A 24,396-nucleotide genomic window follows, 5' to 3' on the forward strand; every position below is an offset into this window, starting at 1 on the left:
GGGGCCTGAGATCTGCTTCTTGTGCCATGCTGTACAGTGCGTTTTGCTTCTGCTCTTTCTGTTTCAATCTGCTTTCCCAAGCTTGTAACCAACTTGAACGGGTCGTACTCTTCAGTCCAGAGGAGATGGCCTGCGCTCTGCGTGGAGGAGCCTGGGCAGGACGCAGCAAGGATGGCTCCGTGGGGCAGCCTCCCGCTCCCTCGAATATAGCTCTGGTTTTGCAGAGCTGTGTGTGGGGCGGAGGTGTGCAGAGCAGGTTTAAGGTTATTTAACAAAGTGCTTTGGTTCCCACTGGTCAGGCTTGAAAGAAATGAATAGCAAAACCAAAAAAATTTCGTAGCTGCTCCCTGAGTCTGCCTGCTGTCTTTTTGTCGGGTACACTTCTGGAATTTGGTGGGAGTTTCCGCCAGACAAATTACTGGTGTTGCACACTAATTTGAGGCTGGGTAAAAGATTAATAATTGTATTGCTTTAACTTTTAAGTAGTGGAATCCTACTACGGTGACTAATACTGTTTAATAGTAACTATCCGAGAATAAGCACTTGTTAATGCTGTAAAATGACTGTGGTTTGTGTTTCAGATTTCACTGCTTTGGGAAAAACAATGTGTTTTGCTCTCTTGAGCAGCCATCACTTTTTTCTCTGCTGCTTTTTTCCGTGACACAGCAGTGACATCCTTATGAATACACACTTGGTACTGCCTCTTTGGGAAAACCAGGGTAGGAGGCATGTGGGAGAACATGTCGTGGTAGATGTCTTGCCTCTTTGGTTTTGAAAAATTCATTGTTGCGATTGTTTTTTTTAAAAGTTGATTTTTGTTTGGGGAGTGACCTTTTAAGTGCTAATGCTTTCATCAAGGTATCTTTCTTTGTTTCATCATGCATAATCACCAAGCTGATTGCACTATGATTTGGAATAGCATTTTCCCACCTGGAAATACATAATTATTGTGCTACCGTGCAGTATGACATGCCAACTAGGTTAGTGCTCTGTTGACACTGTGTTTAAAGGAAGGTCAGATTTGCATTTCCATGCCAAATACTTTGTGTGAGGAGCACTGTGTTCGATCGATAGATAGGGTAGTAATTCCTCTTCTCCCATTCTTGCATTTTATTCAAGAACCTAGAATTTAATTACCAAAAGTAACTTTGGGTATAGTTGGACTGAGATGGGCTACGTATCCAAACTGCTCTTTGGGATGGCTTGTCAAGCTGTTGCTGGGGTGTCAGATTTGGAGGAGAGTTACCAGCAGGGAATACCTGCGGCAGTTTGCTTATGTTAGAAAAATTGAAGCCTCTTTCAAGAGAATTATTAAATATTGGCACCCGAGAGCCATGAAAGGGTAGGCGTTAGGAATTGCACACAGGATTAAAACCCATAGTAGCGTCTGTTTTAATCTTATCCCAGGCGGACTCACTGCGGTAATATTCTGATGTTTTTGTGTGGCCGTGTTAGCTGCTGGACAAAAGGCTGCAAAAATATGATCAGGTTTTTTGCGGGAGAGCCGAGAGGAAAACAGCCCCGGCGAGGGCCCGTCCTCCCCTGGAACCGAGGTGCAGAATAAATGCCAGGGACTGTCTGGTTTCAGCAAATACCTTGGGCTGGAAACTGTGGTGTCGCCGGTGGCTGCGGGTGGGGTAAAAGCTTCGTACATCTGACTTTAATCAATCACCACGTTTGTCAGAGCCCCGGACTGTCACTGAGCGCTGTTTACTGCAGGTTGGGGGAAACCCAAGGGCAGCTCTCGTGTGGCTTTCTAATTGTGGGTGGCAGTCCATGCGTCTGTGAAGTGTTTTACAGCAAGATAGAGAGCTTTCTTGGGGTGCCCGCATGCTTTTCTCTTTATTCCTGGGTTAAAACCAGGCTTTATTTGGAAAATCATCTTTCCACACTGGTCTGTCTTGTGGAGAAAGTGCGTGCTGTTTGGAATAGGCAAAGAGTCTACGTGTGTGTAATCTTTTGTAGTTGGGCTGGATGGACAACTCCTCGGAGAAGGTTATCAGCACTCACTGTTCTAATAATTCAGTTTCTACCTTAAGGAAGACAACGATGTACCTACCTACTGAATAAGTGCTGAATCACAGGGTTGTTACTCTTGCATAAAGTTTAGTCATTTCCTGGGAAACTTTTGTTTTCAGTGTAGTGGTAGAGGGCCAGGTCTGTGCGTTTGTGCTGAGGATTAAACACATGCGAATTTCTGCTAGTGTCTGTGACCAGGAGGTTAGTCAGAAAAGAGCATTATTCAGGGCAGAATTGCTTCATCTGGGTTTTTTAAATGCGTTGTGAGTTGTCTTGCTTTACTCAGCTCAGATTGTGAGTAGAGCTGGTTCTTGCCTACGTGTATGTGACACTTTCTGTTTCACATTTAAATGCATTGTTCTGATGCAGGACTAGTATTACAAACACTGTTAAGCGTTCCTACATCTAAATCCACATTCTTCTCATTGACTACATATTAAAAATAGATGAAAATGTTTCCCTTGAATAGATTTTGTAAAGTCCTATTTGTGACAAAGCCTTGGTTTTGTGCCCTTTATAGCATTCAGAAGGGAAAACGCATTTTTTCCCCATGACAAGTTGCATCTATTTAAATTTTTTTTTTTTTTTTCCCAGGATGGGGTTACATGCAAGATTTATTATTTGTATATGGGATTAAGCTATTTATGTGCATGTGCTGGTTTTATGGGTAACATGTAAAATTTATACGGCTGCACTTTGCAACATAATATCTTGTATAAAGTTGACTTCGGTGTTGTATTTTGTGGAGGTTAGAGACAGTGAGCAGAGCCTGTATTTAATGGGGCTATCAGGGTTAACAGAATTTAGTGATGTATTTAAAGGTTTTAAGGGTTACCTTCAAGAGGTTTTAGAACCCTTTAAAAAACGTTTTACCTTTTGTAAAGGTAGATGTTGTTACCCATGCGTGATTTGAGCTGCTGATGCACACTTGTGCATCCTTTTGTCACGGGTGAGGACCTGGAAGTTGAGTATCTCTGGCCGTTTGGTTCTTGCACACAAATGAACCAGAGGTATGGCTCGAAGTCAGGCTTTGTGGTCGTCTGAGCAACTTTCATGGGGACGTCCTTTAAAAAAAATGCTGAGAATCCCCCTGTCACGTTGGCGCTGTGTAAACCGTGCGCAGTCACGTGGGAGAACGTTCTCGTGTCTGCGGCAAGGAGAAGAAGCAGCAGAAGTGTAGCACATCTGTGAGAGGCTCTTTTATTTACACTGGTAAGCTTCCAGGCATTTTTCAGTGTCCCGGTCTTGCAAAGCCTTTGAGAACTCATTTTGCTGACCCTGGATGGTGCCATTTTCGCAGAAATGGTGATGAGAAGTTACTGTATGTGTCTTTTTTTTTTTTTTTTTTTTTGTGAGGAAGGGAGGGTCTCTGGCTGAAGTGATCCGGTGACACCTCCTCTTCATTGGTCACCCCCTGCCCACATGCACAAAGAAAACTGTGCTCTGTCCTCAGCTCACCCAGTTTGGTGATGCATCACATATGGCATCTAAGCTCACTACCCGTAAGACATGGGCCCAGACGGGTGAATCGAGGACATCTGAAACTCTGAAATGCTGTTGTAAGATAAAGAGATTCTTCAGTATAGTTTCAGTAGTTGGATTTCTTGTTTAAAGGTAAAACAACAAAAATATTACAAAGGGTTAAGGCACACGGTAAGTGGTTCGTGGTGAAGTGCACCTGTGACCTTAAGTGACCCAGACCTCTGCAGTGTGGCAGTCGGGCAACAGCCACGTACGCGGGACAGACTGTGCCCCAGAAACCTGATCTTGAATTGCATCCTTTTGAAATAATAAATGTTGAAATTAAAATAGTTTTAATTTGGTAAAGCAACGTTCGTAAGCCTTTAGAAAAGATTTTTGAAACTGTGGAACAGAGTCCCCACAGTGCTGCAGCCAAGCGGACTTGTACTGTGTATATAAATTAATCTGGAGCTGATCTGTCCGTGAAACTTTTAGGGCTGAAACTGTAGCAGTATAATGCTTGTGCTTAACAAACACAGCTTTGTAAGACTTGCTCTTTTTTTCAGTAGCCTATTCATGTTCTTAATGGGAACAGAATGGTACTGTTAAAGGGAAACTGCAAAGCACAAACCTGTTCTATTTGGTTTTCTTACTTTGTTTTGGTGACATGTAGAGTGAGTAAGCCTTGCTTTCCTTCAAGAAATCAGTGACTCTGTTCTGGAAGACTGTACAGTTTGCAGACCTTGGTGTTGTCTTCAAGGAGCAAACCTGATATACAGCTTCACCAGAAGGAAGGAGGAGGGAATCTTTGAAGCTGCATCATCATTTGGCCTCAAACAGAAAGAGGCAATTGTCTAAACTTGTTTCAAACATAGTTTTTGTGCTGAAGTTATAGCTGAAGAGCGTTAGGAGTGCAAGACCATTTAACAGGTATAGTCTGCTTGAACATACAGCTGTAGAAAAAAGGGTTAAATGTTATCTTTTGGGTTGCTGAGGCCTGGGATTGAGGACATCCTAGTGTTAAGTCTTGGTAAAACTGTAGGGGCTGGGGGTGTCCAGAAGTTGCCAGTCCTCCAGGAAATGGAAGAAAGACGATATCTAGCTGCAAAAGAAATGAGTGGCGACAACATTTTTTACTGAAGTGCTGAACTCATTGGTTTGATACTTAATTTCTGCCTAGGCCGTAACTGAGACAGTCTTAAGTGCTAAAGTGCATACCTTCCTCATTTTGGATTTCTCAAACATGCCACCTAACACTTCCAAACCCACTTGAAAGACCTTATCTGGAAATGGCATGCAGCAAAAGAACAGTTTGGACTTTCAGCCACGCTTCTGGGTTTCAGTATCTCCAGTTTGGTGTCTACTTCTGGTCAAGGACAGGAAATCCAAAATCAAGCTCTGCAAAACCAGGCTTTATTCTTTCAGAGCAAGTTCGAGATGATAAAACTACAGGGAGACGTTACCTGTCACATGTGCCAAGAGATCAAGGCAAGAAGGGCAAAGTCATCAGGGTCATTTATAGGGGTGAGACCTGAAAAGCAGATGCAGTGCTGATAACAGAACTTATTTCCTTATTTTTGTTATAATCTTATTACAGTATTTGCTGTTAAATAGAGTAGCTATCTGTGTTTTGGGGCTACTGGATGTACCAGAAGCATTTCCATGGTTCTCTGTTAGCATAAACTGCTAGAAACATCAACTTTTTTTGTTTTTTTTAAAAAAGCATACCTTTTTTAAAAATGCATACAAACTGCTTTCAAATTTGAATCTTTTGCTTGATACAGTCAAGTGTTTGGAGGCTTTGTTGGGGAGATGCTGTGCACTACGTGATCATTTTCCTTAATTTCTCCACTGTAGTAATTATGGTTTTGTTAGACAGTAAATGATTCAGTGTTCTCATTCCATGGGGGGAAGGGGAGCAAGGATGTTGAAAGAGGAGTATTGTCTGAGCGCAGCAGGATTAGCTGGTGTTACCACCTTGCACTGATTGAGCACCACTGTTTAGAATAGATCATCAACTATAATTGCTAAAAAGCAGCCTGGCGTCACAGGGCGGTGAGACTCCTGAAGTTTCAGGCTTCTCTATTGCATGATTTGAATATAGGTGTAACATCGAGGCTGATCAGTTGTAGCTCCCTGGGCTTCCTTCTGCTCTGGGTAAGCCCGTACCCCTCTGTTTTCTGTCATTGCCGAGTTCTTCTTTTCTCTTGCACTCTCAATGGTCACAACATCCAGGTTGGCTTTGCATGATGAGGATCAATGCTGATTTCCTCTCAAGGAATTAGGAGAACCATGAAAAAGGCATCTCAGAAGCCATTTTTTGCATTTTTTTCAGGAATTCTGTTTCTCAGATGGACACTTGTTTAATCACAAACAAGCCGGGCCTCTTGGATTTCATCACAGAGATGTCTGCAGTCAGGGTTATTGTCCAAGCATTCCAAGTGAGGAGAGATCATTGCTCCTTGATTGAACTTGTCTTGTTTCTGCAAACCATAAATCTAGAGTTATTTCCTACTCTGAATCCACAGAAGCACATCTTCTGTTATATTTGCAAGACCTGCCGTGTCTTGAAAAGTAGGATTTCTTCAAGTTCTTCTTTTAAAACTGTCAGAAGAGAGAAAAGATTAAGGGGAGGGGGAGGAGAGGGTTGAAAGAGAGGAACAGTATTGTGATATCTAGCGAGATGAGGAATTACTGAAGCAATGCAACACCAGTGCCGGCCTCCTGCCAGAGAACCTGTTCTGTGAAGCTGGCTGGAGCGGGTCCATCAAACACTCTGAAATGAGCAGGAAGACTGAGCTGGTGGCTCTGCAGGAGAAAATTTCTCATGTGTTGGGATGAGTTAACATTTGAGTAGTGAAGGTGTTAGCAGAACTTTGTGTTGGTTGGGGTGGGAAAACTGAGTTTGGGTAGCACAGTGAGGAAAGTGGTGGTGTGTGGAGCTGATGAACTGGGTTGTAGTGGTGATGGGCTTCAGTCTGTCCTAATGTACTGGTTATCTGTGGAAGCTGAAGACGTCACTACGCCTGAGCTGATGGTTGCCGGCAGCAGAGGTGTCCAGGAAGGGGAGCCTGTTCCTCTGCTGCTTCAGCAATCAGCAGCTTAGCTCACTCTCATGTGTCCTTTAAAAAACAAAACACCAAAAAACCTAAAGATTCTGACATCCCATTTTGAGACGGTAGGAAAGATCGTGACATCCAAGAATCTTACGGTTGCTTATGGCAGAAAGGTCTTGAGTGAAAAGAAGCTGAAGCTTTGCTTTCTCTTGACAAGACTCCCATTTCCTTAGCAGGGCCTCCTCAGCGTGTGGAGGCACAACCGTGCCTGGCTTGGGATATAGATAAATATAGGCCACAACTGAACAGAAACAGTTGTAGCTGGGAGAAGGCCAAAAGAATGTCTCAGCAGTAAGTGTTTGTGTTTGTAATTTCTTTCCTAGGAATGAACAAACACTAGCACCATTTTCAAGCTAAATTGTCAGCTCTCATTTGCTTTGCTAATGCTTTCTTTGTAGTGCTGTGTCTTGCATCTGTGTAGAGAGGGGTTGTGGTTCTTGGGTGGTTTTTTCAGCTATCTGGGAGGCTTTAGCACACCAAATGTCACAAAGTGTTTAATTTATGGAAGCGAGGTTGATTTACCAGGTTTATGTAGCAGGAGTGAATGGTTCTTGAGATTGCAGTCCTATTGTCTTGGTTCTTTTCCTGTTGCAGTAATTTATGATACTCGGGGAGGAAGTCCGTGTTTATGTTTGGATCTAGCTGTTTCCATTTCCTGTAGATCAGCAGAAAAGGAATAGGGTGAAAGAAAATTCCTCTCTTAGTGAATCTGTGGTTTCTATCTCAGTGGGTTGATACCAAATTTGGACACTGTATGACCAGAGAGAAGAGGCTTTATACAATAAATTCGTTCCACTCGTGCGGTGTATTAAAGGGACACTTGCTTCCAAGGCTTGAGATATCAATTGGGACATAATTGTTGTGGTTGTAGTAACTGGATCATAATTTTATTGAGATGACTTTACACCTGTCACCCATGCCTACACACAAGCTTTTTTTGAGAGTCTTAGTCCCTGTGTCTTGCTGGAGCTTTATTTCAGATAATTGTTTTCTGTTTCTCACCTGCATGGGTGCCTATCCTTAAATAGAGAACTCAACTTACCTGTTTCTTCTAACCTTTTCAGTCCCTACTGCCTACTTCCCCTTCAGCTGGGCTAGTCTAAAAATTTAAGCATTACTGTTTCTATTCTGTAGGCAGGTGCTTGAGACTGTCAATCTGTTTGTCAAAATAATGGTTGGGTTTTTTTATTTATTTTTTTGACAAACTACATGGAAATTCAGCAGTGGGAAGACGCAGTGCTGCAGGGAAGTCCCAGGAATTTATCACCCTTGTTTCTGTTGCTTGAATTTTGCTAGTTGGACCTTTCCTCTCTTGCCAAATAGCATTAGGCTTTTTATCTTCTTAGTAGCTTATGCTCCAAGAATCCTTTTTTCAAGCAATAATGTAAATGATCTGCATCGCTTGGTAGTAAGTTTGCAAATAGCGTTTTGGCCTGAGTTACCTTCTTATTTTTCAGTAGTATCCCACCTCCGCTTCAGACTTCCAAATCCAGGTCCGTGAACCGTAAGCCTTGCGTTGAGTGAGGCTAGGTTTGTTTTATTGGTAGGGATGATATTGTGGAGCAAGCGATTGGAGAGAGTTCTTTCCTTGCCCATGCGTAAAACAGAATGTGGTACTTCAATTGAAAGTGCTGGTATTTGCTCATGACGTGCTGGTGTTCCTTAGTAATTCCAGCAATTTTCTGTGGCACATGTTTCATTACATATAGTGTGTAACCACCAATGTCAAGAGTCCAATTAAGTCTTGTGGAGAAATTAATCACGAAATAACAAGCTACAAACAAATCTGTGGGTTGGCTTAGAAGGGAAAACGCCTCCCCCTTTCTGCGCAGGTTTGTTTTTCCTGAAGTGGCAGTCACCCTGGTCTATTTGCTACCCAAATGAACAAATGTGGAGAATTAAAACTGCCTCTGAAAATGGAGAGGCGAATCTCAGGAAACGTGGTGGATTTTGTAGCTCCTGCAGTCGATCAGAACGTTGTTACCCTTTTGGCCTGTGCTCTGTGTATAGCTCTTTTTTTGAAGGTGTACTTTTCTTACCCTGGCAGCATACCTTTCTTGTGAGCTGGATTAATTTAACTGAGCTATGTATTGCAATCGAGCATTAAAATTAATGCTTTGCTTGGCATTTCAGTGCTTCATGGATATTCTAATTTTCAGTTACTGGATTTGTTTGGACTTGTTGGGGCCTGACTCAAGCATAGTGTAATAGGAGTGAGATAAAATTCTGAGTGCAAATGCACGCCCTCCACTAAGCAGTGTAAGTGCCCATTTCAGCTTCAAAACTTTTAGTCTAGGTGTTTCGGGTGACACAGAGATTTGACTGTCCAGCACAAGGGAGTGAAGCCCACTCCCTTTCCAAGCAGTTCAGTACTGCAAAATCACCTTTATAACCAAAATGGCCAGTTAGCTGGAATGTTGTAGCAGAGGCTGGTTGTGGTGGGAGGGCTTAGTGCCTAAACCCTTTAATCACCTTTTCTGCTGAGGCCCTCCAGGTTGGGTGGGAAATGTCTGGCAGAAGGATGCTGTAAGGCAGCAAATAGTGGCCTGTGCTCAGTGTCTAGTACTCCGTTGCCTTGCAATAATCAGGCTCCCAGCAAAGAAAACATGTCATTTGTGATCACTAGTTTCTTGTCGTAATACAAATATGGGCTTAATTTTAGCTTGAGAGGTAATATCAAATAATTCTGTTTTCTTATTGCTATGTGTTTGATCACTTCCAGTCTTTCAGCCCCAAGAGATAAGAGGTTACAAGTGCAGGTCAGGCTACAAAAAGGCTTGAAATGCTGCAGGGCTTTTTGTTTTAATCCCTTCAAGGTTTCGGTCTTTCTTGTGGTTCTGATGTAATGTGAGAAATTAAAACAAAAGACGGCCGCCAGATGGTACATCTCCAGGATCAGACAGATTGGTTTTTTAAAAAAGGGAGAAGTTTACTAATACTTATTTTCTTCTGGAGTTTTTGCTTCTGTGGAACTCGAGCATGCTCCTACTAGTAGGCAAACAGTGGAATTACAGCTACTACCAGGTTAAAAACCCCCAACCCCCAGCTTGCTTTCACTGAATATCAAATAGACGAGTAAAAGTCTGATTTTCTGGATCGCAGAGTGTGCTTGCTGGGCAGTAGTCTAGAAGTTGACTCTGCTCATCCTTGCCCCAGTTTTCGGAGGTGCCCTAAACAGCTCCTGCAGTGGGCTCACTTTATTTGCTAAAAGCTGTTCTCCGTTTGATTAGTTTAGGACAAGGCTCTGAATTTGCACTTTCCCTTTGCCCTGTTGTCAGGGAATTACTCCGTTTTGTTAGCCTGAGTTGGCTGTGTGGTTACAGAATATTTTCATGCACTTAGAGTTTCCCTTTTTAGGTTTTCATTGCTTTGATATTCCATTTAGATAGCTGTTCTGATTCAAATTATCACGTATAGTGTATATCTGATCCCAAGGGAAACTACAGAAGGTCTGTAACATGGAGGCTTTGAAATCATCATGTACTCGCATTTATTTGGTTTCAGGTTTTCTTCAGCATATGCATTGCAGTGTGCGGGTGAAACCTTCAAATCACTGAAAAGAAAAGCAGACAGACCTCAGACAGAAAAATGAGGACATAGTTAAATGAGTTTTTCTTTCCTTGGTTTTAGGGGACATCACACAAAAGGGGTATGAGAAGAAGAGAGCAAAACTTCTGGCTCCGTATGTTCCACAAACCCAAGGTAGGTACTTGTTTCAGCCGGCTTTTTGCATAGCCTTGACGTTACAGGGATCTGTGGAGTGAAGATTCCTTTTGCCACCTCTGAACTATTCCGTTTCATACGTGTTTCCTCAGCTATCTAATAATTACACTGCAGAGACTGCATGGATGCTGTGAAGTCATGGGCACTATTTTGTCTCTAGTTGGCTTGTTCACATTGAACTCCAGGGATTCCTGAGCTGTTTGGTGGGTCTCTGTGGAGTGCTGTGTATGTTAACACTTTGTATGCCTTGTCTTTATCTCCCACATACATAAATCATGTCCTACTCCCTTGTCCACTGAGAACTCAAGGGCTTGGAATCAATCATGAAGTGTGAGTTCCTCAAGAATCATTCTTGAAACCTTCTTAAAAATGGCTTAACTGCAGAGCTGGTCTGTCCTGCATCCTCCTTCCAGCCATCTTAATTCTTTGTTGGAGAAACATTAGAATTTTCATAATTTGTTGGTTTATTTTACCAGAGTAGCTGAATTCATGTACTTTGTTTACATCTGTTTCTTTTGGTTCAAAGATCCTTAGCAGTAGAGCTGATTGTATGTAGGATAATTATATATAATTGTAAACTGAAGGACATGGCTGAAAGTATGCCTAATAATTATTATGGGGATGCTTACCCAAAATAATTGCTCTGCTGATATGCCGAGATGTTTAACCACTAAAAACTAATGTGTCTGGCTCGTAGCAGTTTGGGGAGTGAATGGGTATGACAGGCAGTCATGACTGGACTTACTGTAATTTACTGAGACTGAACTACTGCCAAAAAAAATTAAAAAAAGAGTGAAGGCTAAAAGTGCATTTATTGACCATCAGCACTGCATCCGTTGGGGAAGGATCGTATGGGGGTTTTTTTTCTGCTGAAATTACAGCAGTTCACTTCAGGCAGTTGCTTGAGGAACATAAAAGGACTCTGCTACTGTCATGTGGTAACTTCTAGACTCTGCCCCTCCAAAACACTTGGTGGTTGCATTCCTGGTCTCCTCCATCCCAGTTGTTCCTCAACTTTGTTTTGCTTGCGTATTCAACTAAAGCTGGTGCCTGTTCTCTTGTCCAAGACTTACTGCCATAGCGGGTGCTTTATACGCAGCAGAAGAGCCCATTCTGTCTGAGCCAACCCGCCAGGGGTAGCACGGCAAGCAAAAATTGGTATTTAGCCTTCAAAGTTGAGATTTTGTTACAAACAGCTGAATAGTGTGGACTGCCTCCCGGAACCAGGATGTGATAGGAATCTCTGAAGACTGGGTTACTACCTTTGTATCAAATCTGTGTCTGTTATTTAAAGAACCCAAAAAGCAATACCCATGACTAACCCCTCTTCGTGGTCTTCCTAAGCAGATTATTGTTAAGCAGGTTTTGCAGTCGCACAGCCCAACGTGTGTACCAGTGGCGATCTTGAACCTTAGAAGGAAATGTGGCTCCTTTCGTATGTTCAGGTGCCTCTTGGCACACTTGCTTTTGTCCCGGAGTCCGGTGGAGGCTGAAGCTCTACAAGTTGCTTTTCATCTGGCAACATGATCTTGTGTCCCTCACGCCTGTCACTTCGCACATGTTTAGTTTGTTTCAGAAAACATTGTTTAATTAGGAGGGGGGGAAAAAAAAAGTGTTTGGCAAGGCTGTCTGTAGCCTTGCTATTTTAATTGTCACACGTTTGAAAGCTGCAGAATGAGCCAAAGTTCAGGAAGAGGCAGAGGCTGATAGGTCACCAATTAAGATGGCATTTTGACTGCTGTTCTGGCTCAGCCCTGCAGCTTTTTATATATCTTATAGCCAGCTGCCCCTCTATCTAAGAATCTCCTGCTGTAAAAACCCTCTTGAAGTCGTGCATGAGGGATTCAGAATCAAATCACCTTGTTAATGAGCAGAAAATTCATTTAGTCCACAACAAAAAAAAAAAAATAGTATTTACTCCTGCATTTAGCGCATTGCATTTCTCAAAGCACCTTCCTGATGTTCGCTCGTGTATCGTCTCCATTTCGTAGATGTGAAATGAGAGGAAAGTGGCTATGATGACATGTCAGGGCATGTCAGCATTATAATTTGGGAGATTCTTATTGCTAAGTCCGTGCTCCATTCACATTGCCTCTGGGAGCTTGCCTCATTATTTTAGAGTTAAGGCAACAGTGTTAATTACCTAAAGATACATGTTTTCCCGGTGCGACATCCATTTTTGTAGCTGGAACTCACGGAGGTGATGGAGCTGTGATACCGGCATTGTTTCTCCCCTGTTACGTGCTGGCTGCTGCACAAAAGGCTTTGAAGAAAGTTTTTTGAGCAGCTTCCCAGGTTGTGCACGTTGAGTAATGCTGCTGATTCCAGTGCTGCCGGAACCAAACCAGGGAGGGCAGGCGTGCTGCCGTCACGTTACACGACTGACAAACCACCACTGCCAGGGCCGCCCTGCTCTCGTCTCATCCGTGGGCTCTTTCTGAACGTCTGTAACTGCAGCTCAACCATAAGTCGCCTTCTGAAGCGGCCTGGGGTCTCAGCGCTTTGAGATGTTGCTTTTTTTGGAGTAACGCCGACGTTTTCACCCTCAGAGTCAGTTGTGAGGACCGAATATTTTTATGCCTATTTTAAAAGATGCAGTACAATGCTATTTTTTGCTATTTTGAAAAAAAACGCTTTTTGGAAGGACAGATGAACTGCTCTGCTGCTAAGAGATGGTGTAGTAACCCACCACCTCTTAAAACTAGTTTTTGCTGCAGACCACAGGCAGACTTCTGCCCAGGGAAAGAGTTCCTGTCCATATTAGTTGCTGCAAACCTGGAAAAGCATTCACAACTTTTTAGCTCAAACAATGCAGACACAGGAATGCCTCCTGCCAAAATTAGCAGCCCTTGCACATAGACTGTTGGCAGAGTACGTTTTCTTGCTATTTAAGATAATGCGTTCGGTTCCTCTGCTAATGTGTAAAGGAAATTATATTCATTAAGCACTGATTCACTGTCAGAACCTCTTTATATAACTGCTAGAGTGCTCTTGCTCCTGTTTCCTATTCTCATGATGATGAAAAAAAAGAAAAAAATTTAAAATTTTCAACATTGGAGTACTTACTGTTTTTATTGAAAACGTAAAATGAATGCGATGCGGTGGGTTTTGTATTCCAGTACCTCGGGGAAGGGTGTTGGAAGACAGGAGTAATATGCTTGTAAACCTGTTGAGATTGATTACATTTGAAGCTAATTTAATTGATCTGTGAAATTAAGCTGATAATGTACGTTTTGTTGGTTTTTCTGCTTCATGTTACTCATGGATAGCACGAGGTGGGAACACAGATTCTGTTACTGTAGCGTTTCATTTCTTTGAAATCGTGGCACGTTTCTTCTTTGCTTCCCGAGTGGGCTGTCATAGATTTCCTGTCCCAGAAGAGTCCTTCCTGCCACCCAGTGTGTTGTGGACTGCCAGTAAGTCAGCAGAACTCTACTGTGGAGTTTTGCCTTTTTATTTCTTCCCCCCGCCCTCACCCCTGTCTTTCAGCATCATGTTATTTCAAATGAGAGCTAATGTGGAATAGTAACCAGTGATAAAACAGCTTTGTCTAAACCTGTAAATCATGCACACACACTCCAGCTTAGTGCTGTTTAGAGAGTTTCACCCATTTACAAGATATGACTTGCAGCTACCACAAATGGGGAATTATTTTCTTCCTTATTCAGTCTGAGGGGTATCACAATTGCAAATAAAGCTTGTCACTTGACTCTAGGAAATAAATTTCTCCATCTTTAAAATAGTAGCCAGGACTAAATCAATGGAGCACCTGAATTCTTCCTTCACGTCTTGTACAGGGCAGAATTAAGATCCATCTAGCTAGTAACTCCTGCAGAAGTCTCTGAATCTCCTAAATCTGGTGAGTTCTCGGCCCTCTCAGCCCTGGAAGACGGCAGCGATCACACTGAGCTGCTGCAGCCCTGCCTGCTGCTGAGCCAGGCTGGCCCCTGTGTTCTGGAAGTGCTGCTCAGGCTGACGTGTAAACCCTAGCTACTGGAGCTGGTTATTTACATGATTTTTACAGGCATGTAGCTTGAAAAAATCATCTTGTTATAAGGAATAGCCAGTCCAACACTAGCACTTCAGTTCTGTATGCAAACCAGCAGAATAACAGGTTTGCCTGCTGCTTTTCTTCTGTCAGCTGAATCTAGCACTTACTGTCCTTGTTATTAATGGAAACATTTATCCTCGTTGATCATACATGATGCTGATAATTGTGCTTTTAATCTAAAAATCTTTTTAGGAAAAAAATCTCTGATTCTCTAAATCATTGAACCTCTTCTGTCAACAAAGCGTAGGGATCACAAAGCAGTTGATTCTGCTTTAAAACTAAGGACAATTAAAAAATCCGTAGCATCCTTCAAAAGCAAATCTAAAATAATTTATTCTTCATGTCCCTGTAGATTCAGATCCTGCCAGCAGAAGCTGCAGCTATAGCAGGATTATTATAAAGAGAATGCTAAAGAAGTCACCTATCACCTGCCAGGCTTAGCTCACTTACGTCGCTTTGTTGTACAACCATTTGTGATTTACTGCAGCTACACACTTTTTCCCTCATCTGTGCCTGAATGCTTTGTTAGGCTGCTGTAACATGTTATTATGTCATAGCAAAATGTTTAAACAGAGAGCTTGCTCTTGGTGTGTCATGTCACTTACAGACACATTTGATCCCTTTGTAAATGGAATGTCATGTTTGCCTTGTGATGCCCCGCAGAGCAGATGAGATGCTTTTGCAGGACTTATGAGACACAACTGAATATGAATTTAATAATTCATTTTAAATAGTGTTAAATCTGCTGCTGACATCTAGTGGGTACTTGAATTTGTAAATACTCAAATGATCAGAAAGCATTAAGCTTTTCTCAGTCTGTGAAGTTGTCTTGTCTTTGGATCAAAATAAAACTCTTGGTTTTGATTAAGGCAAATATGTGCTACGAAGATGTTAAACTCGTTGTCAGTGAAGCGTGTTCCAGAATGACAGGAAGGGGACACAAACACTGATTCTTTCGGATGTGGGTAAACTGAAATTTTGAATTGAAAAGTCTTGCTCTGAAGTCCAGGTCTTCTGAGTACCAGGTCCTGCAGCTAAACTGCAGGAGTCTCTTTTTCTCTTCCATTCTACTTCTTGTGCTGCTGGCTTCTTTGTGCAGGCAATGGTTATGTTTGGGTAAGCCAATACAGAACTCTGTGTTATATGTTATGATATCCAAAAAATACCAGTGGAAATGGGGAGTAGTTGTTTGTCCCCCTAATATGGTTTGAGAATTTCTGGCTAGCAGGATATGTTCTTTTCAACTAGAGGTTCTAATTCTTTGACATGATAGTTTAAAGAATCATTAATACAAGCTCAGGATCTTGCCTCCATTGAACGTTGATGTCACTAAAAAATTGAGTAGGAGGTGAAAAGTTTCAAAAAGGTTTCCAGGTCAAACAGCAATGCTAGGGGTTGAGAGAGAACTTCTTCCAGGGATGCGGGGCCCCGTATTCTTGAATTTTTTCCGAAGCGTGTAATGCTGGGTTAAGTGGGTAGTCAGTCTGCTGTGACGTTCAGTTAGTACTCTGCTCTCTAGGATGTTGGAAGGTGTAGGAGATGTTGAAGATTTCTGCAACTAGTTAGGTGTGATCTGCTGGTATTGTAAGTTCCCTGAGCTTGAGGCGCTTGCCTTAAGTTGTTTACCTAAAACCACACACTAAGAAAGTGGTATAACTGGAATTGGAGTCCAGGATTTGTGGTTTCCTCTTCATTTCTCTAACCCTTTGGTAGTTTGTGAGAATTCATAAGCGGTGCATATTTAGATGAGACAATTGCTCTTCTTTTTGCATGACTTCAGGTGACAACCTGAAGGTAATTACAGCTATATGACCTTTTGGTTTTAGTTTTTAAAAAGTTCCCACTGACACACAGGTTCATTTTAGAATTGAGACTCCAGTAGCAACAATTCTAGTGCCCTGTGCTGAATTATGTAAAATGACAATTTCTTATCTATTTAGCTCCCTGTATTCATGGAAAAAGCAAACTTTTCCAGGATGATAAAGCCACTCACTTCTTGTCACACTGAAAGGAGCCAGAACCTGGACAACTAGAGGTCTACTTGGTTTTCTAATTAATGGGAACAGCAGAGGCTCTTGCCGCTGGTATATTATTGGTTTTCCTGTCAATATTTTCTATGAGTTTGCTCTTCTCAACTTAATTTGGGATAATGACTTACTGCATCAGTCAAACCCCTTTACTCCTTGTGCCCATAGCAGCGGTGTCTGCAAGGAGTCTGGTGTGAGTGACGATGACGTCTAAAAGCAGTTCCCGTATATCCCTTTACCACACGTTAAACTGAGAATTCTCTTCTGTCTTAATGCAGTAATGAGAGTATGGTGCAGTCCTGTTCCCATTGGAAACATGGCAAAATCGGGAGCAAACAATACAGATACCAGATCACAAAACATTGCAGTTCATTGCAAATGGCCCTGTGGAGTGTGTGGAAGTGTAGAACTTACCTGCCTTATCTACTGGTTCATGTATCAAGACTTATCTGGATCTTATCACCTTTGCTTTTGGATTATGTAATGGATTCTTTAAAGGTGACCTCATCTCCCCCATCACTGATAGGTTACTTAAATTATGTGATATTGAGTGTTATGTCACCTGCTTCAGATTTGTTGTAAATTGTCTCTTACTTCAAGTGCCTAACAACTCCTTAAAAAGAAAAAACCTGGAAAAAACTCTTAAGAGTAAGGTCAAAAAAGGGACAGGTATTTCTTAATTGCTTAGGGTATAATTGGACAGATGTATTAATATACTAATTTATATTAGTCCACTTCACTACAAAAAAAAAAGGGTGGGGGAAATCCTGTAATTATATGCTAAAAGGGAAAAGTATGGTCAGAAAAAGCTACTCTTGTTTCCTGCTCTCAGACAGTTGTCGACTGTTTTCCAGGGGTTGATCCAGCGTTACAGAAGGAATCCAGAACTCAGATGCCCGCTCCATCGGCGACTCCAGCCTCAGCATCGTCATCCTCCTCCTCATCCAAATTTCACCGAGCTCGCTCAGGGGGAGCCAGAGATGAACGCTATCGATCTGGTAAGGGCCGGGGCAAGACTTCACCTGGGATTCCTGTTCTTGAGGAAGAGTGTACTGTGTCCTCTCAAGGAATCAAGCTTATGATTCATCCCTGATGGAAAGTCCTGCCTTGGTGGTTCTATATGGAGAAACATCAGACTTGTAGGACTGCAGCTGCTGAATCAAAAAGAACGCTAAGTAGAAAAAGCAAATAACTTTTTGACACCTTGATTTTCTGGCTTGAATGCAACTATTCAGTGCGAGTCATTCACAGAATGGAAAGCTTCTTTTAACCATGTCTGTAGGTAACCAGATTCAGTGAAGTGACAGGTAATAATTTGTTCCTGGAATTAGTGACTCCTGGGCATATCTGCTCTAGGAGCTTGGAGAATGAGAGCTGGCTTTCTCAGTCTGTGCTTAAAGTGTATCCAAAGAGCAGCAGAAATGGCTGACTGGCAGCCTGCTGATTTCCTTCTCACTTAAGGGAAGGAGAAGGTGGCAGCACCTATTTTTTTTGTTTCCACCTGGTTTTGTTTTTCACTTTGCATTAGCAAGATTTAAGTATTCTTTTCAACAGGGGCAAATAAAGTCTATCAAATATACCTTCTGCGGTAACACTGCTGTCTTACACCACCATTTCATAAAGCATTAGAAGAGCCTAGTTTTCTGGTTTTTGGAAAAGCATAATTAAAATACATTAATCCGAGAAATTAATGTAGATGAGCTCTCCCTTGTCATAGCAGTTTTTTAATAAGTTGTCTTCTCATCACCAGTGATGTATCTTCCTTTAAAGAGTTCTGGATGTTTGCAGAGGGATGGAAGCCTCAAGTCCTAGCCTGTTTCAGTTACTAATCAGCATGTATTTACAGGCACAGTTAGTAACTTTCAAGATTTACATGAAATCTGCATCCATTCAGGTTTTTGAACATAAGGTTTTTCCTAAATCAGACAACTGGCTCAGAATTTGTCAGTTTAGAGACCAGAGTTGCACCTGGGGCTGTATACGCTGTTAGCTTATGTGCATGTTTTAAATTGCACACAAGCATATTTTAGAATAATCTTTGGTTGAGGGGAACAATCTGGTAGGGTTGGAGTTTTTATAAAAGTTGCTAGAGACACAAGAATATAATGACTAATCCAGAAGATTCCAGGATGAAAAACCTGGCCCTGCTATTAGCTTGCTAACTTCAGAAACCTCAGGTAGTTTCCCTGTTTTAAAAAAAAAAAAAAAAAAAAAGAGATGTTACTCATGAGGTGGCAAAATGTAGTTGTTTGGGAAGGTACTGTAGAACAGGGGGTTGACGGCTAGCAGTGGTTGCACGTGTGTAAGCCTTGTGTGTGGTTCTTCCTCCTCTACTGTTGTAAAACTGAGTACGTGACCTTCTGTTCTGCAGATATCCACACAGAAGCGGTTCAGGCAGCGCTGGCGAAACACAAAGAACAGAAGATGGCCCTGCCCATGCCAACGAAAAGGCGGTCGACCTTTGTTCAGTCGCCGGCCGATGCCTGCACTCCCCCAGGTTCGGTTCTTGCCGTGTGTGTGTCTGTGTGGAAGCTGAGGCACACGTTAGTGACGGCTTCCAGATCAAGAGGCCGCGATCGTCCAAGCGGTCAAACTCTTCAGCACCTTCGTCGGTGCTTTGTTACTCCTGTAGCTCTTGTTGTCGTGGAGCTGCTGTTAGGGCTGCAAAAATGACTCCTGGGAGTTTTCAAAGAATCAATTGGCAAGAGCTGAGCAGGCTTTCTGGACTGAGGCTGCTTCTTTTGCTTCCCTCACACCTATTTCAGTTGCATAATTCACGTTTTAATTTTGTTAAGGTTTAATGCTCAACATACAGGAAAAAGATTTGCAGCGATGTACATTTCTGGGCAAGGACCTCGAAGGGGTCCTGCGGGATTCCATGACTTGCAGGACTTTTCCTTCCTAATCCCTCCCATGCAATGGCTGTGGCAAAATACCTCGGATAACGTGGTGTCTGTTGTGGTGCATGTGCATCAGATATTATTAAACCTCTCTGTTTTCCAGCAGCTGCACGCACTGGCTTAAAGATGAATATGTGTCATTTTCGGCAGTGACTTCTCTGTTGTCTCTCATTGTGCAGAAGCATCACAGTCGTTTGGATTGATGAAGTCATCTCAAGATTATGGATTCATATCTCATTGTGAATTCATATCTCTCTGCTAGGCCGCTTCACTCATAGCTATTCTTTTACCTCCTTTTTTCTTTACACTTCCTTTTTTCTTTTCCTTTACTGGGGGCTAATGCATGTTCTCGGTGTCTGCTTGGGTCTCAGCTTTGTACTGACTTGTCCAGCACTACAGCACGTTCTGAGCTGTAGGTACTACACAAAGGTTTGCACTTACAGTGTGTCTGGAGTCTTTTTCTTCAGCTCGTGACTGCATTCTACTTTGGCAAGTAGGTAGAACGTGATTGAATAGTTTGATTTACAACTGGAGTATAGGCAGGCAATCACTTCGACGAACACGTAAATTTTAGACCAAAACCAAACTGGGTGTTTTGTGTGTAGCAGTGTACAACGTCAGATATCGGGTAATGGGTGCTTTCTGCATGATAAATAAATAATTAGTTCACAGCTTTAGGGTAGACAAGGTATCTGTTCTCTTGGAAACGCAGGATGCAGTTCCTTCTTGTAGTTTTCTGGTTTGGTTTGGGGTTGGGTGGTTTTTGTTTGTTTTCTGCAGTTGAAAGGGACCCATTTAGAATAACCAGACAAAAGCATTTTCTGCGTGTGGCCTTGGCACATTTGTTTCCCAGTGCCTGCGTTCTGCTTTGTTCCTGTGAATTTTCAGTTTTGACAACAATACTGACCCCTCACTTTCCATTTCAGAATTACCAAAGTTAGGCAATACAGCATCTGATACTATAGAATATGAATGGAAAAGTAACGAGAGATAAGTTAATAAACCTGGAGAACCCAGGGGAAGGACACTTGTCTGAGGAGGTGAATCTTTCGTGTGCTTTAAGCAGGGGCAAAGCACCAGGGGTAAATGTGTTCACACTGGAGATGTCTGCTGCTTTAACTTCTGTTCTGGCCGATGTAACCTTGTTTGACAAAGCCTGTGAAAAGAAGATCTTCATTTTTACAAGCCTGTGCCATTGATATGTGAATTGGAAAGAGAGCATGTTCAGTGCAATGTGCTTTTCCCTAAGCAGCTAGATTTTCTTTTCTGCTTCCACACAGACACGTCTTCCGCATCCGAGGATGAGGGGTCGCTAAGGCGCCAGGCTGCTCTTTCTGCTGCATTGCATCAGAGCTTACAGAATGCTGAGTCTTGGATCAACCGATCTATTCAGGGGTCATCCACATCTTCATCAGCATCTTCTACACTTTCCCATGGAGAAGGCAAAGGGACCAGTGGGTCACTAGCTGATGTATTTGCCAATACTCGAATAGGTAGGAGATGGGTATCAACAGAAAAATTGCTTCAAGTTCAGATTGTATTAATAAAGCTGGAGCTGTCCATTGCCTAAGGGAAATTCGGATCGAGAGTTTAGTTAGTTTTGATGGAACTTGCTAGAATTTGTTGGAATTGCACCATCACGATGCTTTTTTCCTGAAGAATCTCAGATTATTGAGGTGGTTGAAAAAGGGGAAGTGGGAAGCAGGAGCTTATCGAAGTAGAAAAGACTCCAGGGTCTGTGAGAGTACTGAGAGGATCGGTAGGCACAACTTCCTTGCTGTATACTGTGTTGCTTATGTCTACGGCTCTTCGAAGCTACTGTGTGTACAAAGCTACCGTATGCAAGTAGCATTTGGCATCTGTGTCCTGATGAATGCCACAGGGGTGTCTTTGCCTGTGGAGTGGGGGAAATGCTGTGTTTTAACATTCTCATTTTGCTATAAGCCCTAATGGTTTCTTGTTTGCGTTAGATTAAAAAAAAAATAAAAGAATGACCAAAACCAGCCATATATGTGAACAACTGAGCATGTCATTGAAAAAAATGGTTATAGCAGAGTAAAGATTTAGCACAGATCTTTCATGACTAGTCTGAGAATAATCAGAGCATCTAGGTATTGAGAAGACGGAGCAAAATCTACAGATCTGGATACCCCAGGCTCAGTTTTTTGAGGCTCTGAGGTGCTCCTTGCTGCTGATGCTTGTTTGAAATTGCAAAGTTTGGTTTTGCTCTGTGTATGTTTGTCTTTTTTTACCTGCTGTTAGGGACATTACTGCGTCTTAGGAGATGTCTGTATTTTGTGTGCTCTCTGCTTTTGCTTAACTGGTTTGGGGCGAGCAGTGCATAGAAGTGCTGGTGTTTTTAACTGTTTCACTTAATTTTTTTGTTATTGCTGTTATTTTTGTTTGTTTATTTGCTGGGATGCAAGTTGTTTTCTGAAATGGAAAACTGGGGAAATTGCCCATAAAATGTAGTCAACGTAATTAACATGTCTTTGAAGCAGAGAGGCTGGTTTTAATTGGAGCCTACAGAAAGCCACGATACCTTTTGTAATGAATTAAGGTAATCTAGCTTTTAACCTACAGAATGACTGCTATCTAACATAAGGAGTATTTTATGCAAAACAGAAGTTTTAAATCTTTGTTGGAATTGTATTTGCCATGTAGATGCCACATTCATCCTGTGTTAACACCTAATTTAAATAGGAACTCTCACATGTGCCATTTTATACATCTCTTTGGAGAGAGCAGTATGAAGTCCCGCAAATGTTCGGAGGTGTACAAACCCTAGGTCATTCCTAGTGATCTCGAAGTTCAATAAATGAGAAATACTCCTTCCCACCGTATTTCCTGAGGTATGCAGAAATGGATTTTTTTTTCTCCTCAGAAAGAGGGTTGCAGAGAATCAACCACGAGAACCTTTCTGTGGGAATTATCCAGTATCTGACTTCCTTCAGACTCTCTCTGTGCAAGCCAACATACAGTTTCAAAATTGTTTGGTTTTTTTCCTTTGTAAGCAACAGTTGCTGGTTCTGTTAAGCTAGAACAGAATATTCTTGCCTTATCAGATGATTGAACCTACTGTGTTGTATAAAGAAATCCCATGTAAGCAAAATTGCTTATTTAAGAGAAAGTTAATGAGGGAATTACTGAAGTATGCAGAGTTACTTGCAGGTTTGAAGCTTACAAACTCATCTGAAAAGCAGAACAGTGTCTTGCAACTTAAAGCAAAAGTAAGACGCGGCTCGCTCTATTCATTAGATTTTAAGTTTTTATTTAACTGCTGGACAGGCTCATACTGTTTAGCCACTGAACTGGAAGAAATTTAAACCAACTGATTTTTTTGCTGATCTGCTTTAGTCAGTAGCCTACCGCGTGTTTTGTTTTAGAAAGCCCTTACTGACAAAAAAGTTAAATAGTATAATTCTAGCAAGAGAGATTACTGCATAGGTGATGTAGGTTTTTGTTCTGGGGCTTTGAATATTTCAGAGCTCATGTGGATCTCAAATATATATATTTTTTTTTCTTTTTACAGTGCTGAAAGTCAAGAGATTTAGCTTGATTTGAAGGTTAGAGACCAAGAATAGGAATTCTGTTTTGGTGAACCACTTTCCTGACCCGGACAAAGCCACTCATCCTGTGCCTTTGTTTTCTGTTTTCCAGAACAGATAATGTGCACCTCCTAGACCTACTTAATGTTTAGGAAGCGGTGTGTTTAACATTAATAAGAGCCATTCAACCCATTAAATTCTTAAGATTGTTGGTAACAGGTAACTAACACTTTGCTTGTTCCATCTGACAATAAAAGGTATATGTTAATTGCCATCTCAATTTTCTCCCTTTTTTTAGAAAATTTCTCAGTTCCCCCAGATGTCACAGCAACTACCTCCTCTTCCTCAGCACGCCCAGCAGCGATTGACCTTCCTCCTTCAGGGATTGTGAAAGGCATGCACAAGGGATCTAATCGCTCGAGTCTCATGGATACTGCTGATGGTACGGAAGCTTTCAGAGTACCCAGAAATCAGAACAGTGTTCAGGTTGAGCTGGGAGAACAAATCCTGTGACTCAAGTTGATCCCATTTAAGCACTTCACAAATTTGAAATGGTTATGGCATTAGCATGAACGCATTCCTGTGCCACCGGTAGGGCATTGGCATTAGCACATTCCCAAGCTGCAGCAGTTACCTGCTCTGTGCTGAACTGGAGAAGATCACGGGAGAGATAATAAGCTTTTCTCTACCACTTTTTAAGAAAAAAAATATTACAAACGCCTAGGTAGGCTAATTGTTTTTAAAAGCTTTTGTCCTAGACTCCCCCAAAGGAAAGGTAAGATGAATGAAATGATGTAATTCTTGACTATAACAAACCGAGGATGCTCACTCTGGGCTGGCTGGCGTTGTGCAGAGGGGAAGCGTTAAGGCTGGTGGTGGTGCCGTGTCCTCCCTCTGCCAGCAGCTGGCACGGACCTGCCGGCTCTTTCACAGCCAGTGCAGTGTGTCAGACAGAGGGAAGGCAGCCTTTGGAAGGGGGAAATGCTTTAAAAACGAGTTTCTGTTACTGGCGTTTTCTGACCACTGGGTTAATACAACACTGATGTCATCCCACCTCTAATAATGGAAGCCAGTAGTTGAAGGAGTGGGCGCACCGAGGGAAGTGTCCTGGTGTGAGGAGGTAAGATGTAAATGTTAACAGAGCTCAAGAACACTTTTATTAGACAAAATCTTTCCCTCCAGGTGTTCCTGTGAGTAGTAGAGTCTCCACGAAAATTCAGCAGTTGCTTAACACCTTGAAAAGACCTAAAAGGCCACCCTTGAAAGAATTTTTTGTGGATGATTTTGAAGAAATTGTGGAAGGTAATAGCACCAAATAATTTTTTTTTATTAATCGTTTATTATAAGTAGACAGACGTGCACGGGCTGAATTTATTTATGCCATTGCTTTTGAAGTTGACTCTGGTTTGCTGTTTGCAGCTGGCAGTAGCCTTCGTGAATAGTCTGATACAAAACCAACGTTTGAAGTAATTGGAAGTACTTCACTGTACTGCCGAGCTTTGAGTGGTTCCTCAACACTAAACTTCTTACAATAACTAAAACTTATTAACA

The 24,396-nt window shown here is 42.1% G+C and overlaps 1 protein-coding gene across 7 annotated transcripts in view; it reads left to right on the forward strand.

The window, feature by feature from the left end:
- Window positions 1-24,396, forward strand: part of DIP2B (disco interacting protein 2 homolog B) — a 68,780-nt gene that overhangs the window by 19,177 nt on the left and 25,207 nt on the right. For 3 of the 7 annotated variants that reach the window (XM_074853867.1, XM_074853868.1, XM_074853873.1), the window contains exons 2-7: window positions 10,227-10,298; window positions 17,252-17,395; window positions 18,769-18,894; window positions 20,578-20,790; window positions 23,144-23,287; window positions 24,028-24,147. In XM_074853867.1, the coding sequence (XP_074709968.1) occupies window positions 10,227-10,298; window positions 17,252-17,395; window positions 18,769-18,894; window positions 20,578-20,790; window positions 23,144-23,287; window positions 24,028-24,147 (819 nt within the window). Of the gene's footprint in view, window positions 1-10,226; window positions 10,299-16,818; window positions 16,896-17,251; window positions 17,396-18,768; window positions 18,895-20,577; window positions 20,791-22,105; window positions 23,065-23,143; window positions 23,288-24,027; window positions 24,148-24,396 lie in introns of those variants that run through there. The other 4 variants (XM_074853870.1, XM_074853871.1, XM_074853869.1 and 1 more) reach the window with 4 other exon arrangements.

Source organism: Strix uralensis, chromosome 33 (genome assembly GCF_047716275.1).
Source record: "Strix uralensis isolate ZFMK-TIS-50842 chromosome 33, bStrUra1, whole genome shotgun sequence".
NCBI classification, from domain to species: Eukaryota; Metazoa; Chordata; class Aves; order Strigiformes; family Strigidae; genus Strix; species Strix uralensis.